We start from the raw sequence: 19,950 nt of genomic DNA on the forward strand, positions 1-19,950 counted from the left end.
TCAGGTCCCTGTGGGTCGCTCCTCCCTGGAGGTGTAGTCTGAACAGGACTCTTCTGACTGCTCAGCACCCCGTACACCAGAGCTCGGGAACCCTGAGGACTGGAATGGGGCACAGACGGCAGGTAGAGTCTACTCCATCAGGGGGCCTCCTCCAGGTTGTCCTCCTCCTGGGGTCAATATCTGTCACAGGTACGTGGATTCCTCTTGTTTCACTTGCTATTTCCATATTTGCACAATTTTTCTTTGGCTGTTTTTAAATTTGTCAAATTTCCTGACGGTAACAAACGAGTAACGCTGACTGTCGCAGATAATCCGCTGTCCGCTGTCTTGGCTTCCTAAATTGGGGTTGGTGATGTAGATCTCACAGGAGTTGCAATGGGTTGGCGTAGATATGCGCTATCAATTATACTGGTGTAACTGTAGTAAATCTGTTGCGCCCCGCCCTCTCTGCGCCGCCCAACTTTAAGAAAAGTGACAGGAATCTGGACAATGGTTGAAATTTTTTATGCAAATGGGAATTGCGTCAAAATTTGTGATTTTGTGACGCGGTGTGAATTTGGCGACTGGAAAGCCGCGTCTCATCGGGTATCAAAAAGAAAAGGGAATACCAAGGGGAGAGCACAGTCGCGACAACAGCTCAGGGCAAAAATAGACAAACAGGAGGCAACGTGGATAACACTTAGAGATCTAACTCCGGCTACATCTGTATACAGTTCTTAGGACAGTGCCGTATCAGTGTGTGCCAGCCTGAAATGGGCCCCTTTAAGTGTCTGCTCCAGCTGTGCCCCTATAAGTGCCCCAAATACCATTTCCCTTTATAGGACCATTTACTTGTTTTAGTCTTTGGATGACCCAAAAACACTTAAAGGGACAGAACGATGTGAAAGGGTAAAGCCCAAAGTATGAGATCACCATGGCACCTCAATAGGCGGAGGCCAAAATCTTATAGGTAGGATTGCCGACTATAGGACATCAACCTGTAAGACATATGTGGATATGCTAAAAATGTATCATCCCCTGTCGTAATGCTGGATTTCCCCGTAGAAAAAAATTCAAGTTACTATGATTACTAGCCATATAGTTACAGCTAGAGGACAGTAGGGGGCAGAGCTCACCTGCATAAAGGCTACTGCATCCCCGAAAAACCTAAAAAGAGGGATGACTACTAACCATGATGGCTGACATGACTGCTACCACAGGGGTCGTCACCTATTTCTGGGGTCCCAAGGTTCTTAAAGAACAGCCCCGAGCGGCCCATAGCATGAGACCATTCGTAGGAGATGTCGTATAATATAGGAAAGGTTCTCACCTTATTGAGTTGTCAAACCGCCACTACTCTGTTGATAACATTGGAACCGATTGAGTCAGACGGTTCCTCTCTGGAGGGAACCCTGTGCTCCAAATTCCTGACACCCCAGGGTGTGGATAGGAACAAATGTACCGACCAAGACCAAACCCATGCCTGGAGTTGTGGACAATAAGGAATCGTGCTCCACCACGAAAATTCTAAAACACGGCTTTATGGGCAAACAGAATGCGTTTCGGGCTTGAGAAAGGGCTCCTTTAACCCCCTAACAGCCATATTAAAATAGCAAAAACACTCCCAAAAAGTTTTTTTATTTCAGATTTAGAATTTATGTCTGCAGTAAATATTCCTGGTCCGTATCTCCGGGGCCTTATGGGCATTTTAACCCTATATCGATCTGATGCGTTTTAACCTTAACCAGTAACATTTGTTCCCTCTCTACAATCCCGCTTTCATAACCTTGTACATTATACTTCATTGTAGCTTTATCAGACCTTGTATTTTGTGGGTACAGAAGACTTTTTGTCTTTGAGATGAACAGAAAACATCAATTCTGGCGTTTAACTTTTATGGTTTTCATGTAGAATAGATGATACTCCAGTTTTATTTTAGGGGTTGTTACGGATGTGGCGATCATAGTTGTGATTTTTATTCAAGGGGAAAAAATTGTTCTACTTAAAAAAAAACAACACTTAGATGCTGCAGTCAAGGCTGACCACAGCACCTCAGGGGTTAAATGGCAAGTATGTTTTCTGATTGATAATGGGGGCGATATCATGAACAGACGTTTACTGTATATTACACCATCCCTAGGTGTTATCTGAAGTCACAGGGGAAGGACAATGAAGAAGCCTTCTCCTCTCCCTGCACTTGCACGTGTTCGTCATATTGGTTGAAGTGTAAGCTGTAAGTACATGCAGCTCCACTTCAACCAGTGATATCTCAGGATCTACTGGAGATAAAGGCATGGTCTTGTTCTAAAGCCAAGATGCGTTGAGTCCTGGAGTTAGAGCCATTAAGTTGCTGCTACTTTTGCAGATTCTCTGAATGTCTCCTGCTCGGGGCAATATGTAATATGTTTTGCTCAAATCCTGAGCAGGAGACGTCCAAAACTGTCTGGGGGTTAAACATTACAAGATCACCAGATCACAAATCACTGAAATACTATGTTTATGATTCTTAACATCTTCTCTGCATTGGTGGCTGTATATTGGAATTGGAAATTTAACAATTTGTTAATAGTTTTAGTTTCATGTCTGGGCTCCAGCCTTGTATAAGGTTTTGCACATTAATATGCTCTATTCTCAAGTGCCCATTATCTTCCACAGCTTGTCAACCAGCGGTTCAGTGCCCTGAACATCTTGGCAACAAGACTGCTACAGTTACCTTGACAGATGGACAGAATGTGGGAAGCACGGCCAAATTTGTGTGCCCCTCTGGATATTACCCCTGGCCACAAAGCAGCCGCACATGCCAGGCAAATGGCAGATGGACAGATATAAAAAACAGCTCTGGAAGGAAAATGAAAGATATATCATGCAAAAGTGAGTACAAAGGAGTATGAACAATGTCGTAGTCCGGAAGGGCCTTGACCTGCCAGTCAGGAGTTGTCTAACAAGACATATATATTGTCAATGGATTGTAGTATGCAGTTACCAAGAATAATAATGGGCAGAAGACTCTATTGGCACATAGTTTACTGTGATATCTGGGTTGGTTATGGGCACCATGATGGTGATAAACACTAACTGGTGATAAAAATGTTTTTTGGTTACCATATTGTAATGTTAGCATTGGTCACAAAGTTAAGATCATAGTGTCACTTTATCAGATGTGATAATATAGAATTGTGATGGATATTTATGGCCAAGTCCCGGGGACCGCTATGGGCACCGACCTAAGTCATGAATTAATACTTGGTTCCTGGTCACTACTTTGTGTTGCAGCATTGGTCACAAATCTAATATGATAGTGCCATTGTATCAGATACAATAATATAGAGTTGTGATGGATATTTATGGCCAAGTCCCAGGGACCGCTATGGTCCATGAATTCAATGGCTTAATACTTGGTTTCTGATCAGCATTTTGTGGTGGTAGCATTGGACACAATACTAAGATAGTAGTGACACTTTATTAGATATGATAATATATAACTATAGTGGATAGTTAGGGACCGCTATGGGCACTTAACGAAGTCCAAGAATGCCAGGGATTAATACTTAGCTTTGGATCCTCAGTCTTGGCATGCTCGCTAGGTCACAAAGATAAGATGATAGTGCCACTTTATTAAATATGATAATATTTAATGAATACTAATGACCAAGTCCCAAGGACCGCTATGGGCACGTACCTGAGTCTATGAATACCGCTTATTACTAGTCAGATCCATTAATATGACATGTACTTTACTATAGTAATCATCACACTGATACAATTGTAATTTTCTCTTTTAATTTTAGAAATTAAATGTCCAGATCCCAATATATTTGAAAACGGAGAATTTCACCCAAGAGGACCATTTTATGTAGGCTCAAATATTACATTTGTGTGTAATGATGGTTACATTCCCAGGGGATCTATGGTGAGAACATGTAAGAAAAATGGAAAATGGAGTGGAGAGACGGCCATCTGTGATGATGGAGGTGAGACTGGAGAAATATCACATTAAAGGGGCTGTCCTTAAGTAGAAAATAGTTTGGGATTTTTCAAAAAACAGGGTCGCACTTTGCCTAAAGTTGTACATTGTGTTGTGCAGTAGATTACTTTCTATAATGCAGGAGAACCCTTTACATTAGTGAGGATTTTAGAAGGGTGAAGATGGTTAGGACTGACTGGAAGACCTGACTGGTGAACATAAGTGGATAGAAATGTATGGACTCATGGTGAGACGTGAGCAGCAAGGTCAGAGCGTCTTGACCTTCTCAGATTGATATCAGAGTGATATTATGGGAAATAACTGTTATACATCACTATATTATGTGTTCTACTCTACAGCTGGCCATTGTCCTGATCCAGGTCTACCCCCGGGTGCTACAAAAACAGGTGTTCGATATGACATGGATGAAAGTGTCACTTACAAATGTATTACCAGTCTAAATCTTATCGGATCTTCCAAAAGAACGTGTTTAGAAAGTAGGCGATGGAGTGGGACCGAGGTCACCTGTCAATGTGAGTACTAGGCACAGGAAACCATAGGACACCTTACATCTTCGCCTTTCATTACCACCTCCCATGATTTTCTTTGCTGTACTTGGGACACATCCACGGTTACTCGTAATAGACATCATATACTGTATACCATATCTCCTCTAGTTGACCCAATAAGGATGGTCCGCTCTTTGTTTTTCCAGATCCTTATACGTTCGACCTCCCAGAAGAAGCAGGAGAGTACTTTGCAGGGTCACTCTCTGGTATCCTAGAAACTTCTGAAAAGAAAGGTAAGTTGTCTACCACCCAACCAATGGTAATGAGGTTCCAGGTTCGGGGAAATCAGTGAGATCTATACCACTAATGGTTGGTGGATCTACAGTATTTCTGAAGTGACGGTGAACCTAGTTTGTTACTATTATTTGCATTGATGCAATCTGGCCTTTGCCCAGTCCGGTCCCCTTCTCTTGATACTCCTATGACAACCATCAGGAAGGGGATTTTGTAGCAGGCGATGGAGTGGGACCGGGACTGGTAATCCATAAAACAATCTCAATGGTGTATCCATCTGCTTGCAGTTGGTGGGAGAACCTTTAAGATAAAGAAGGATGGAATTCTCAATGTATATATCCTTTTGGATGCATCTAAAAGTGTTGGTGAAGATACCTTTGACATCTTTAAGGAGTGTGCGAAGATTCTTGTCGGCAAGGTTTGTAATGTTCCTATATATATACATATCAACCTTGTGAGGCTGTGTCCCCTTCCCTATTGTTGAGGAGAAGGAAATACCATCGCCATGACAGTAAATATCTCGGTACGTTAAGACGTTTCTTTCACGTGGATGTCACAGTTATGTGACCAATCAAATTCAGCGATGGATCGTGTACAATATTTCCATGTATGGAAGATATCAAGGTTTGTCTGTAGGGGATAAATATTGACGTAGGAGTGTTAAGTGTGGGGAGGAAGAGTGAGGGTAGCAGAGGTCACTGTGTGGGAAATGTGGATGTAGCAGTGCATAGTGTGTGTGTGGGGACGTGAAAGAGTTTATAGGAGGAAATGTAAATGTAGCAGAGCTCAGCATGTGAAGAGATAGAGGGAATTTTGAGTTAGCGAGCAGATCTGAGTGTATGTAGGAACATGAAGCGAGCAATGCTGAGTGTATGGAGGGAGCGGGTTCTATGCAGGTAGGAAACATGAATGTAGCAGAATTGTATAGGGGGTAATATAGAGGTCACAGAGCTGTGTTTGTAGGGAATGTGGAGGTAGCAAAGCTGTGTGTTTAGGGAACATGGAGGTAGCAAAGCTGTGTGTGGAGGAAAATATGGAGGTAGCAGAGCTGTGTGTGGAGGAGAACATGGAGGTAGCAAAGCTGTGTGTGGAGGAGAACATGGAGTAGCAAAGCTGTGTGTGGAGGAGAACATGGAGGTAGCAAAGCTGTGTGTGGAGGATAATATGGAGGTAGCAAAGCTGTGTGTGGAGGATAATATGGAGGTAGCAGAGCTGTGTGTGTAACAGGCATGTATGAAGGTAGAACAAGCAGAACAGACGCACCATGCAGCTGAAAAGCATAATCAGGGTGAATATAGCTAAATTTGTTCTTCCAATGGGACTAAGTACGGTGACGGTTCCTAACGGTATGGTGTTGCCTGAAAAGGGATGCCGCTTTCAGAAAGTTTGGGGATCACTGTTTTATAGGTTCCCACTCAAAATACACTTTGGCCAAATCCAGTAATTTTGGCGGTATCAGGTAACTCGTATAGTGTATACAGGTCTCCTGACTGTCCCCTGATGTTATTTCCCTCCCATTAAACATGGACAGTCAGCCAAGCATTTCATATATATTGATGTCTTAAAGGGAATGCGACATGCGCCAAGTTTTATGTACGTCTAATAAAAGCCTGACACTTGCTAATTACAGTCCTATGAAAAAGTTTGGGCACCCCTATTAATCTTAATCATTTTTTGTTCTAAATATTTTGGTGTTTGCAACAGCCATTTCAGTTTGATATATCTAATAACTGATGGACACAGTAATATTTCAGGATTGAAATGAGGTTTATTGTACTAACAGAAAATGTGCAATATGCATTAAACCAAAATTTGACCGGTGCAAAAGTATGGGCACCCTTATCATTTTATTGATTTGAATTCCCCTAACTACTTTTTACTGACTTACTGAAGCACAAAATTGGTTTTGTAACCTCAGTGAGCTTTGAACTTCATAGCCAGATGTATCCAATCATAAGAAAAGGTATTTAAGGTGGGCAATTGCAAGTTGATCTCCTATTTGAATCTCCTCTGAAGAGTGGCATCATGGGCTACTCAAAACAACTCTCAAATGATCTGAAAACAAAGATTGTCCAACATAGTTGTTCAGGGGAAGGATACAAAACGTTGTCTCAGAGATTTAACCTGTCAGTTTCCACTGTGAGGAACATAGTAAGGAAATGGAAGACCACAGGGACAGTTCTTGTTAAGCCCAGAAGTGGCAGGCCAAGAAAAATATCAGAAAGGCAGAGAAGAAGAATGGTGAGAACAGTCAAGGACAATCCACAGACCACCTCCAAAGAGCTGCAGCATCATCTTGCTGCAGATGGTGTCACTGTGCATCGGTCAACTATACAGCGCACTTTGCACAAATAGAAGCTGTATGGGAGAGTGATGAGAAAGAAGCCGTTTCTGCACGTACGCCACAAATAGAGTTGCCTGAGGTATGAAAAAGCACATTTGGACAAGGCAGCTTCATTTTGGAAACAAAAATTGAGTTGTTTGGTTATAAAAAAAGGCGTTATGCATGGCGTCCAAAAAGAAACAGCATTCCAAGAAAAACACTTGCTACCCACTGTAAAATTTGGTGGAGGTTCCATCATGCTTTGGGGCTGTGTGGCCAATGCCGGCACCGGGAATCTTGTTAAAGTTGAGGGTCGCATGGATTCCACTCAGTATCAGCAGATTCTTGAGAATAATGTTCAAGAATCAGTGACGAAGTTGAAGTTACGCCGGGGATGGATATTTCAGCAAGACAATGATCCAAAACACCGCTCCAAATCCTCAGGCATTCATGCAGAGGAACAATTACAATGTTCTGGAATGGCCATCCCAGTCCCCAGACCTGAATATCATTGAACATCTGTGGGATGATTTGAAGCGGGCTGTCCGTGCTCGGCGACCATCTAACTTAACTGAACTTGAATTGTTTGTCCAAAATACCTTTATCCAGGATCCAGGAACTGATTAAAAGCTACAGGAAGCGACTAGAGGCTGTTATCTTTGCAAAAGGAGGATCTACTAAATATTAATGTCACTTTTCTGTTGAGGTGCCCATACTTTTGCACCGGTCAAATTTTGGTTTAATGCATATTGCGCATTTTCTGTTAGTACAATAAACCTCATTTCAATCCTGAAATATTACTGTGTCCATCAGTTATTAGATATATCAAACTGAAATGGCTGTTATAAACACCAAAATATTTAGAACTAAAAATGATTAAGATTAATAGGGGTGCCCAAACTTTTTCATAGGACTGTATGTAGAGGTTTTCTTTGCAGCAGTCACCTGACTTATGGCTGGGCTCAACCATTCTCAGAAGCCACTATACAAAGAACAATCAGTGGCACATAACTGTAACTGCCGTACAACACAACATACACACAACGTACTGAACAGATCTGTCTGATTCCAACTCTATTCTTCATATAGCAGCTGGTGAGAAGAGCTGATCGGTGGGGATCCCAGGTGTTAGACCAGGGGTAAGGAAAGTATAGCTCTCCAGCTGTTGCAAAACTACAACTCCCAGCATGCATACTTGCTCTGTTGTTCTTGGAACTCACATGGAAGTGAGTGGAGCAGGTTGGGAGTTGTAGTTTCACAGCAGCTGGAGAGCCAAAGGTTCCCTACCCCTGTGTTGGACCAACAGTGGTCTGATATTGATGTCCTATCCTATGGCCATACCCGAAACAAGTCTATGCAGCATGGAGAGGCACCGGTTGTACTGCAGATAGAACTTTCTATTTAGTGCATGTTGAACTCAAGTCCTAGGCATGAAATCAAGTATTTTTTAGTCAACCTTCTTTATGCATCTCTCCTGCCAGCAAAACATGGTGTAGGATTGGGTGGCTACTGTACAGTACCAACATATCATGCTGCATACAGAAGGGCGCAGTAGGGGGGTTACATTCATGTAGGTTTGGTTATCATGGGTTCTGGTGTCATACTAAAAATGAGATTCTCAGCTTTTGTTTGGCACCAGGATCACAATTCTAGCTGTGATACAACTGGAGATATCACCAGTTAAAGACACAATTTAGAATGGGCACTGCATGTGCTAGAACTGTGATCCTGGTGGCATATAAAAGCTCACAACCTCACCTTTAATAGGACACCAAAACCACTCTCACAGCTATTTCACATGAAAAATCAGGGAGCAGAAAGAAGGCAGAAGTGGATTTCAGTGCAGGGATTCACAGAAAGGAGACAAAAGGAAAAAAAAATTATGTTACAAAATGAATGACATAAATGCCACAAAACCAAAAAAATCTAAATTTTTAAGATACAGAACACGATTGAGAAGGACCTTATGTATCTGCGGCATCTCTGTCTCATTTTTCTTCTCCTGATAGCTTGGCCAGTTTGATATGAAGATTCAGTTTGGAGTGATCTCTTTCGCTACGCAGCCGAAAATTATCGTCAGCATTTCTAACGATGACGACTCTGAAACCGTAGAAGAGATTATTGACCAGGATCTGCAATACAGTGGTGAGAACCGCAGAGTGCACCAATGCTGATAAACAAGGGGGTGTCAGCAGCTCAGTGATTATTTATTCATCTTGTCTTTAGATCACAAGGACAAATCCGGGACAAATACCCATGCTGCCCTACTAGAAGTATACAAGATGATGTCACTGCAACAGGAGATGTATAAAGATCCGGCGGAGTGGAATTCTATTCATCATGTCATTGTACTACTGACTGACGGTGAGAGAGATGATGAATGTGCTGCAATACACTCATTATATTCTGTGCCTGTAGAGCTCATATAGACCCTCAACCAGGGAAGACCCTGAACCTGAGGATGAGTTGGGTCCATTTAAAGGGAACCTGTTACCAGAACCAGCATATCACCCCAGCCCTGCAGATAGATAGGTTACTGTCACCAGAACCAGCATATCACCCCAGCCCTGCAGATAGATAGGTTACTGTCACCAGAACCAGCATATCACCCCAGCCCTGCAGATAGATAGGTTACTGTCACCAGAACCAGCATATCACCCCAGCACTGCAGATAGATAGGTTACTGTCACCAGAACCAGCATATCACCCCAGCCCTGCAGATAGATAGGTTACTGTCACCAGAACCAGCATATCACCCCAGTCCTGCAGATAGATAGGTTACTGTCACCAGACCAGCATATCCCCCAAGCCCTGCAGATAGATAGGTTACTGTCACCAGACCCAGCATATCACCCCAGCCCTGCAGATAGATAGGTTACTGTCACCAGAACCAGCATATCACCCCAGCCCTGCAGATAGATAGGTTACTGTCACCAGAACCAGCATATCACCCCAGTCCTGCAGATAGATAGCTTAGTGTCACCAGAACCAGCATATCACCCCAGCCCTGCAGATAGATAGGTTACTGTCACCAGAACCAGCATATCACCCCAGCCCTGCAGATAGATAGGTTACTGTCACCAGAACCAGCATATCACCCCAGCCCAGCAGATAGATAGGTTACTGTCGCCAGAACCAGCATATCACCCCAGCCCTGCAGATAGATAGGTTACTGTCACCAGAACCAGCATATCACCCCAGCCCTGCAGATAGATAGGTTACTGTTACCAGAACCAGCATATCACCTCAGCCCTGCGGATAGATAGGTTACTGTCACCAGAACCAGCATATCACCCCAGCCCTGCAGATAGATAGGTTACTGTTACCAGAACCAGCATATCACCTCAGCCCTGCGGATAGATAGGTTACTGTCACCAGAACCAGCATATCACCCCAGCCCTGCAGATAGATAGGTTACTGTCACCAGACCCAGCATATCACTCCAGCCCTGCAGATAGATAGCTTAGTGTCACCAGACCCAGCATATCATCCCAGCCCTGCAGATAGATAGGTTACTGTCACCAGAACCAGCATATCACCCCAGCCCTGCAGATAGATAGGTTACTGTCACCAGAACCAGCATATCACCCCAGCCCTGCAGATAGATAGGTTACTGTCACCAGAACCAGCATATCACCCAGCCCTGCAGATAGATAGGTTACTGTCACCAAACCCAGTATATCACCCCAGGGCTGCAGATAGATAGGTTACTGTCACCAGAACCAGCATATCACCCCAGCCCTGCAGATAGATAGGTTACTGTCACCAGACCCAGCATATCACCCCAGCCCTGCAGATAGATAGGTTACTGTCACCAGAACCAGCATATCACCCCAGCCCTGCAGATAGATAGGTTACTGTCACCAGAACCAGCATATCACCCCAGCCCTGCAGATAGATAGGTTACTGTCACCAGACCCAGCATATCACCCAGCCCTGCAGATAGATAGGTTACTGTCACCAGACCCAGTATATCACCCCAGGGCTGCAGATAGATAGGTTACTGTCACCAGACCCAGTATATCACCCCAGCCCTGCAGATAGATAGGTTACTGTCACCAGAACCAGTATATCACCCCAGCCCTGCAGATAGATAGGTTACTGTCACCAGAACCAGCATATCACTCCAGCCCTGCAGGCAGATAGATTACTGCGGTGATCTGCTGGTTCTGGTGGTTTCCCTTTAATTCTTGAAACATTCCTAATCCATTAATGACTTGTTCGTCCCATCAGTCATTTCTCTATTGTAGTCCGATGAGATATTTCTTTCCACTCTTTACAGTTTTAATCTGACCATAAACAGTGCAGACTGAAATCTCCATCTACATCGCTGTTCACACTTATTTCTTACTATTTAGGCCAATCATGACTTAGATATTGAATAATATTTACATAAATTTATGACCTATTACTATTAATTTCAGGAAAAGCCAATATGGGCGGTCGCCCTGTGCACATGATAAGAAATATCACAAACTACCTGAACATCAAAGACAAGAGGGACGATTATCTAGGTGAGACCCATCTGTAATATGTTATGATATATAATATATATTGTCGTTGTCTTCAGTGTGGTGTAATGGCGATCTGTGGATGTGGGGTCCAGTCTGTACAATTCAGGCTTCTTGGTCACCACTGCAGACAATTGCTTTTACGCCCTCTTGTAGCCAGACTGTCTAATGAGACGGCTCCTGTAATCATATACATATCTGAGACATCACTACAGGATGAGTATTGTGTGTCACTTGTATATACCACACTTAAAGAGGACCTTTCTTCACCAATTCTAGGTCTTAGCATCTCTTAATAGATTCTGCTCCACTGATTCCAGCACATTTGGAATTTTCTCTTTAGCCCCCACCATTTCCAAGAAACAAGTGCAAGTAGTTTTGGTACCTGTGGGCGGTGTCAGGCAGGGGGCGTGATTCAGAGCTCCAATCAGAGGCAGCCAATGTCAGAGCTCACAATCACGCCCCTTATCTTCTCCTGCCTGACCCCGCCCTCCTGACACTAAAGAGCCTAAATAGTATATCAGGCACCAAAACTAACTTCACTGACTACTCAGGACTGGTGGGGGCTACAGAAAAAAGTCCAACTATGCCAGAATCTGTGGAGAAGCGGCTATGAAATCATGTAAAGCGCTGACCTTGTTGGAAATTATGAAAAATTCTCTTTAATGCTGATATTCACTCTCTTATTCTTGCGTTACCACATTTTCCCTCTTTTGATAGATATTTATGCATTTGGTATTGGTGAAGACACAGATAAGACTGAGCTCAGTGAGTTGGCCTCACAGAAGGAGAACGAAAGACATGTATTTATCTTGAACGATGCAGAAGATATGCAGAAAACATTCCAGAAAATTATAGGTAAAGTGCTGATATCTATCTATCTATCTATCTATCTATCTATCTATCTATCTATCTATCTATCTATCTATCTCCTATCTATCTATATATCTATCTATCTATCTCCTATCTATCTATCTCCTATCTATCTATCTCCTATCTATCTATATATCTATCTATCTATCTATCTATCTATCTATCTATCTATCTCCTATCTATCTATCTATCTATCTATCTATCTATCTATCTCCTATCTATCTATATATCTATCTATCTATCTATCTATCTCCTATCTATCTATCTCCTATCTATCTATGTATCTATGTATCTATCTATCTATCTATCTATCTATCTATCTATCTATCTATCTCCTATCTATCTATCTATCTATCTATCTCCTATGTATCTATCTCCTATCTATCTATCTATCTATCTATCTATCTATCTATCTCCTATCTATCTATCTATCTATCTATCTATCTATCTATCTATCTATCTATCTATCTCCTATCTATCTATCTATCTCCTATCTATCTATCTCCTATCTATCTATCTATCTATCTATCTATCTATCTATCTCCTATCTATCTATCTATCTATCTATCTATCTATCTATCTATCTATCTATCTATCTATCTCCTATCTATATCTATCTATCTATCTATCTATCTATCTATCTATCTATCTATCTATCTATCTATCTATCTATCTATCTATCTCCTCTATCTATCTATCTATCTATCTATCTATCTATCTATCTATCTATCTCCTATCTATCTATCTATCTATCTATCTATCTCCTATCTATCTATCTATCTATCTATCTATCTATCTATCTATCTATCTATCTATCTATCTATCTATCTATCTATCTATCTCCTATCTATCTATATCTATCTATCTATCTATCTATCTCCTATCTATCTATTTATCTATCTATCTATCTATCTAATTTCTATCATGGGCTGATATCTGTTCATTTTCTATAGATATCGCTGATTTTGGAGAAATGTGCGGCCTCAATGATGAGACTGAGAGCTCTGAGCCAAGTTTTCATCACCCTTGGAATGTGAAGATTAGAGTGAGTGTATAAGGGGTTTCCTTCTTTGGAAAAAGGACAGAGGATCTCACCCTAAAACCTAAGGGGTTAACATTAGGGTTTGCGTTGGTCCAGCTAACAGAATTGTCTCCCCCACCTCAGACTACCCCCATTCTCTTTCGTAGACGTCATCCACAAGCCCCTGCTTTGGGTCTCTTATTTCCAGTAGATGGGTCCTCACTGCCGCACATTGTTTCTCAGATGTCCATCTCTTAGACTCCTACATCCTCGAAATCGGTAAGTAAATATCTTGGCTTTAACATGCCAAGCTATCCATGCAATGTCTCAGTAGTGCAGCCTAGGGCTCTGGGCCTGTCACTACAAGTGAGCATATTGCAGCATGAAAGCAAGATATTACACCATGGAGCTAATAGTTTGATGAAAATTCGGCATTCACCTGCTGTACATACTGTAATATGCTAAGTACCTTGCGCATGCGCTCAGTAATAGTGTGTCATGTCCCAGGCATGAAAGGCGATAAACATTTGGCACATGCGTACCGTAAAGTCAATTCCTATGCGGCAACACTTGAACCCCCCATAGGGTCAGAATGTGCCGGCCATATTGCATGCAGGAGCCTTCCGCTGGGCCCGGGAGATTTGCCAACACTTCGGAGACTCCTTTTGCGCAATCCTCCCAGACATTCCAGCAGAGATTTTAGTCAACCGTGAAATGAAACAGATCTCAGATCTACGTAACTTAGAAGACGTTTTATCTTATAGGTGAAAAGACCTACAAAGCAGAAAAAATTTCCATTCACGACTGCTACGACCTGAGGCGCAAGATGGCTAGAGGGATCAGTCAGGATTACGACTACGATGTGGCGCTTGTGAAACTGAGAAGTAACGTGGAATTCTCCAAGAAGGCCAGGTAGGACCCTTAGAACAATCTTCCCCTACGTTCACCAGTTCTCCTGCAGCTCCTCCACTGGTGTAATAAAGTATTACATGGTGACCACTGAAATCCATGTAATGGGTAGACATGCTGGACTTTGTAGTGGCTCGAATACCTGACAACCCCTTTAATAGAAATGAATACTGATTCCCCCCCCCCCCCCCATGTAGGGATCACAATGTACTTTTTTCCCTATCAATATGTCTTTGTAGAATGGGAGGAAATACAGGCAAACACGGGGTGAACATACAAACTCCTTACAGATGTTGTTCCTGGTGGGATTTGAACCCAGGACCTGTTGCCCCTGATTTTTACTTTTTTTTGACAGGCCCATCTGTCTCCCCTGTACGGAGCCCGCCAACAGAGCCATGAAGAAGAAGTCAACTACAAGCTGCGATGAACACCGTAATGTCTTCTCTGTGTGTCTTGTACATCTAGAACTAGGAAATAATAGACTTATCCACTAGGTAGCGCCTTAAATGTGAGAAGGAAAGATTAATAAACAGAAACACAATCCCTGGGCGTAGCCACCGCAGCCATGGCCGCTCTTGGCCTGACACCACAATGGCCTCTCTATCGTTGCAGGCGCCTTCTTACTGAGCGGCAGTGACAGTCCGGCTGGATTTCTGTCCAGAGTTGGGAAAAGTAAAGAAGACCTGGAAGAGCTGGTTGTCAATATAAAGAGCAACAACCTGGTGAGTCCTGGGCTATCGACCCTCTGAACCTCCTCCAGCTCTTCTCTGCAATACGGCCATGATTGTCATTTTTAACAAGAGGTTCTACAGCAGCTGTTAATGTAATGACTGTATACTAATTTATCCTTCAGAGAGAAGCCTGCCTGTCGGCCATCAAAGACTCTGAGAAGTATAAAAACATCAGCGTCCATGACATGGTGTCCCCGCGCCACCTCTGTGCACAGGGGCAAATGTCCTGTAAAGGTAAGCATCTCCTCCAGCAATGAGTCCTGATGGACGGCGGCGGTCATGTCACGTTCTATTGACAGGAGCTCGAGACTAGAGCGCAGGAATGATGAGGCTTGTCTGTGAGGAGGCGGAGTCTCCATTGTGGTCCGATCTTAGACTCCGCCTCCTCACAGACGAGCCTCCGGCAGGACCAGCGTTGATTGGCCGAATGCTGTACACTGGCCAATCAACGCTGGTCAATGCGTTCCTATGAGAAAAAGTAAGCTCCCTCGTAACAGCAAGCTGGCAGGGATCCCGACTAGCAAGGACGAGCCTGCGGCACAACCAGCGCTGATTTGCCGAATGCTATACACTCAGCCAATCAACGCTGGTTCTGAATTGAATATTTACTGTGAATAGCGGGTAGTATTGGATCGAGTACGAATATTTCGAATACCGTAGTATTCTATCCAATACCTACTCGCTCATCTCTAGTCATCAGTGACCACACTGTCCTTGTGCACGTGAACACTGAGGTCTGAGATTGGCCACAGCAGTCATGGGAGTCTCACTGAAATGGAGGAAAGGGGAGGCACACCTCAGGAACAGCACCACGGCTAGGAGAACATGTCTTGTTTTATTTTACACTTACTCCACCACCAATTGGTTTTTTGGGTTAGCCCCTTTAGGATAAGGCCACACATGCAACAAAAAAGAGCTGGTTTTCCTTACAACTTCCAACTGTGATTCCCAGATTGCTGGCCCAACTTTCAACGTGGGCGTTGTATCTGGCAATTAACCCTCTGCAAGTGCACCTAACGTGACCCAATCTAATGCACATATGTATTCTTCACAAACCCCTTTTATGTTATATGGTTCCCCAAAGATAAACCGATCAGAGGTTGTCCCTATCTCCTGGGTAAGGAACTGAGGAATCCCCTACAGCACCCCCACAGGAGAAGTAAGGAATTGCACTACACTTATAGGAATTAATGGGCTGAAGTGTCGGGTCCTCCAAAGCAAGGGGCACTCACTGGCGTTACCATAATGATGCAGATCTGGAATCCATTTTCATTTATTGAAAGTTCTCAAATAGGACATTCAACCCTTGACCTTGTTGCGCAGGGGTCACATTTTGGAACCTGACTAAGGGGAGTCTGACCCTCTATGACCGATCACATGTTTTTCTCTTCCAGGTGAATCCGGTGGATCTCTCTATGTGAATACCCGGGATAGGGGAAGATTCTTCCAGGTGACGTATAAAGGAATATGTGACATCATCTGCCGATAGACCTCCTAACATCAGTCTGTATGACATCATCATACAATTAGATAGCAGAGGTTGTCACTGCACCAGCTAAATGCCCTGGATATGCTATCCTGGGGGGCAATTATTAATTATACAGTATACGGAGACTTCTCTACTCCCGAGGAGAAACTAGCATCATTGCTGCCTGAGGTGACCTATAGAAAAGCACTCCCCCCCCATAAAATACTTTGACCCAACGATTTTGTAATCTTTGGTTCCGTGGTGAGGCCACCCAAATGAAAATCGTAAGCCACGCCCCTTAACTTAACCCTGACCCCTACATAGTTAATCCTAAACAGTCAGGGTGTCATAACATTAGTTTACATATGATGGGGTTGCCTGACTATCTACACAAAGTAGACACACCCACGTCCACTGAAGCCACACCTTTTCCCATGAGGCCACGCCCCATTGTCCAAGCAAGCTATAAAATATGAAAAGGACTTACTGGCACAAATTACAACAGAATTCTGGTGCCTTTTGCTTAATAAACCTCCCATATGCAGTGAGCTCCCCCTAGTGGACGTGCAGAATATGATGATGTCCCTTCTCTTTGTATTCTCCTCCCTTTAGGTCGGGGTCCTCAGTTTTGGTACATTTAACCCTTGTGAAAAAACTCGAAGACAAACCATTTACCCCAGTTATGCTCGGGATTTTTACGTTAACGTCATGGAGGTCCTGCCCTGGCTGCACGAACATCTCCAAGGAGATCTAGAGTTCCAACCAGACGTGAACAACTACAAGAAAGTGGCGTGTCCTACATGACCTGATACCTGGTCCTGACCGCCGGTCACATGACGCGGGTGACGCTGGGCTGTATATAGCGGCTTGTTTGGTTTCTGGTCCAGTCTTCACAGATGAATGATTCCAGGCGACCTCTTAGCGATACGTTACTTACAGGCGGCTTTAGGGTGTTCACACTGCAGTATTTGGGGCAGATATTGGGACATTCTTCATATCCAAATCTTCCAAAAAATAAAACCCCACTTCAGAGGCCAAATCCCCAAATCTTTAAATTGTCGCCATTGTAATATCCTGCACTATACACACATTGTGTTATGTCGTTTGTATTCATATTTTAATGTGAGAATGTGTATTCCCCCGCCGAAGAAATAACACTGTATATAATGCTCTGTACCGTACGAACTAATAAAGCTTGTCTGCAGGAAAAGAAGTCAAATCATCACCAGACGTTATATCCTGCTATAAGCTCTAATATACGGATTTATGGACAATGTTACCTTATGAATAGAAATTCTATGAAGCCTGCAGAATTGTGAGTTCAGCTCTGGGGGATATTACAGTCAGTGACTCAGTAATACAGGGTATAATACAAGATGAGTAATGTAATGTATGTACACAGTGACTGTACCAGCAGAATAGTGAGCGCAGCTCTGGAGTGTAATACAGGATAAGTAATGTAATGTATGTACACAGTGACTGTACCAGCAGAATAGTGAGCGCAGCTCTGGAGTATAATACAGGATAAGTAATGTAATGTGTGTACACAGTGACTGCGCCAGCAGAATAGTGAGCGCAGCTCTGGAGTATAATACAGGATAAGTAATGTAATGTGTGTACACAGTGACTGCGCCAGCAGAATAGTGAGCGCAGCTCTGGGGTATAATACAGGATAAGTAATGTAATGTGTGTACACAGTGACTGCGCCAGCAGAATAGTGAGCGCAGCTCTGGGGTATAATACAGGATAAGTAATGTAATGTATGTACACAGTGACTGCGCCAGCAGAATAGTGAGCGCAGCTCTGGGGTATAATACAGGATAAGTAATGTAATGTATGTACACAGTGACTGCGCCAGCAGAATAGTGAGCGCAGCTCTGGGGTATAATACAGGATAAGTAATGTAATGTATGTACACAGTGACTGCGCCAGCAGAATAGTGAGCGTAGCTCTGGGGTATAATACAGGATAAGTAATGTAATGTATGTACACAGTGACTGCGCCAGCAGAATAGTGAGCGTAGCTCTGGGGTATAATACAGGATAAGTAATGTAATGTATGTACACAGTGACTGCGCCAGCAGAATAGTGGGCGCAGCTCTGGGGTATAATACAGGATAAGTAATGTAATGTATGTACACAGTGACTGCGCCAGCAGAATAGTGGGCGCAGCTCTGGAGTATAATACAGGATAAGTAATGTAATGTATGTACACAGTGACTGCGCCAGCAGAATAGTGAGCGCAGCTCTGGAGTATAATACAGGATAAGTAATGTAATGTATGTACACAGTGACTGCGCCAGCAGAATAGTGAGCGCAGCTCTGGAGTATAATACAGGATAAGTAATGTAATGTATGTACACAGTGACTGCGCCAGCAGAATAGTGAGCGCAGCTCTGGAGTATAATACAGGATAAGTAATGTAATGTATGTACACAGTGACTGCGCCAGCAGAATAGTGAGCGCAGCTCTGGAGTATAATACAGGATAAGTAATGTAATGTATGTACACAGTGACTGCGCCAGCAGAATAGTGAGCGCAGCTCTGGAGTATAATACAGGATAAGTAATGTAATGTATGTACACAGTGACTGCGCCAGCAGAATAGTGAGCGCAGCTCTGGAGTATAATACAGGATAAGTAATGTAATGTATGTACACAGTGACTGCGCCAGCAGAATAGTGAGCGCAGCTCTGGAGTATAATACAGGATAAGTAATGTAATGTATGTACACAGTGACTGCGCCAGCAGAATAGTGAGCGCAGCTCTGGAGTATAATACAGGATAAGTAATGTAATGTATGTACACAGTGACTGCGCCAGCAGAATAGTGAGCGCAGCTCTGGAGTATAATACAGGATAAGTAATGTAATGTATGTACACAGTGACTGCGCCAGCAGAATAGTGAGCGCAGCTCTGGAGTATAATACAGGATAAGTAATGTAATGTATGTACACAGTGACTGCGCCAGCAGAATAGTGAGCGCAGCTCTGGAGTATAATACAGGATAAGTAATGTAATGTATGTACACAGTGACTGCGCCAGCAGAATAGTGAGCGCAGCTCTGGAGTATAATACAGGATAAGTAATGTAATGTATGTACACAGTGACTGCACCAGCAGAATAGTGAGCGCAGCTCTGGAGTATAATACAGGATAAGTAATGTAATGTATGTACACAGTGACTGTACCAGCAGAATAGTGAGCGCAGCTCTGGAGTATAATACAGGATAAGTAATGTAATGTATATACACAGTGACTGTACCAGCAGAATAGTGAGCGCAGCTCTGGAGTATAAAACAAGAAGGCAGTCTAATTCAGCATCACCTCCAATTAACAGTTTGAAGGGAATGCCTTTGTAAAGGTTTGTAT

The 19,950-nt window shown here is 43.2% G+C and overlaps 1 protein-coding gene across 1 annotated transcript; it reads left to right on the forward strand.

Annotated features, from left to right (window-relative positions):
* On the forward strand, positions 1–17,781 carry LOC142184732 (complement C2-like). The gene is made up of 18 exons (XM_075259787.1): positions 1–189; positions 2,635–2,850; positions 3,768–3,950; positions 4,303–4,476; positions 4,659–4,745; positions 5,034–5,164; positions 9,079–9,214; positions 9,296–9,433; positions 11,494–11,583; positions 12,301–12,438; positions 13,407–13,498; positions 13,642–13,753; positions 14,239–14,386; positions 14,739–14,815; positions 14,996–15,105; positions 15,237–15,348; positions 16,509–16,564; positions 17,195–17,781. The coding sequence occupies exons 1-18, from the start codon at positions 105–107 to the stop codon at positions 17,384–17,386; spliced, it is 2,277 nt and encodes a 758-aa protein (XP_075115888.1). The 5' UTR covers positions 1–104; the 3' UTR covers positions 17,387–17,781.
* The last annotated feature ends 2,169 nt before the right edge of the window (positions 17,782–19,950 follow it).

The sequence above is a fragment of the Leptodactylus fuscus genome, chromosome 11 (genome assembly GCF_031893055.1).
Source record: "Leptodactylus fuscus isolate aLepFus1 chromosome 11, aLepFus1.hap2, whole genome shotgun sequence".
Classification (NCBI taxonomy): Eukaryota; Metazoa; Chordata; class Amphibia; order Anura; family Leptodactylidae; genus Leptodactylus; species Leptodactylus fuscus.

What these genes read in the sequence shown, in the direction of transcription:
- LOC142184732 (XM_075259787.1), top strand. Translation starts at nt 105, where the DNA reads ATGGGGCACAGACGGCAGGTAGAGTCTACTCCATCAGGGGGCCTCCTC. An exon ending in GAAAGATATATCATGCAAAA is followed by an intron (nt 2,851 to 3,767) that starts GTGAGTACAAAG and finishes TTTTAATTTTAG; the next exon opens with AAATTAAATGTCCAGATCCC. An exon ending in GAATTCTCCAAGAAGGCCAG is followed by an intron (nt 14,387 to 14,738) that starts GTAGGACCCTTA and finishes TTTTTTTGACAG; the next exon opens with GCCCATCTGTCTCCCCTGTA.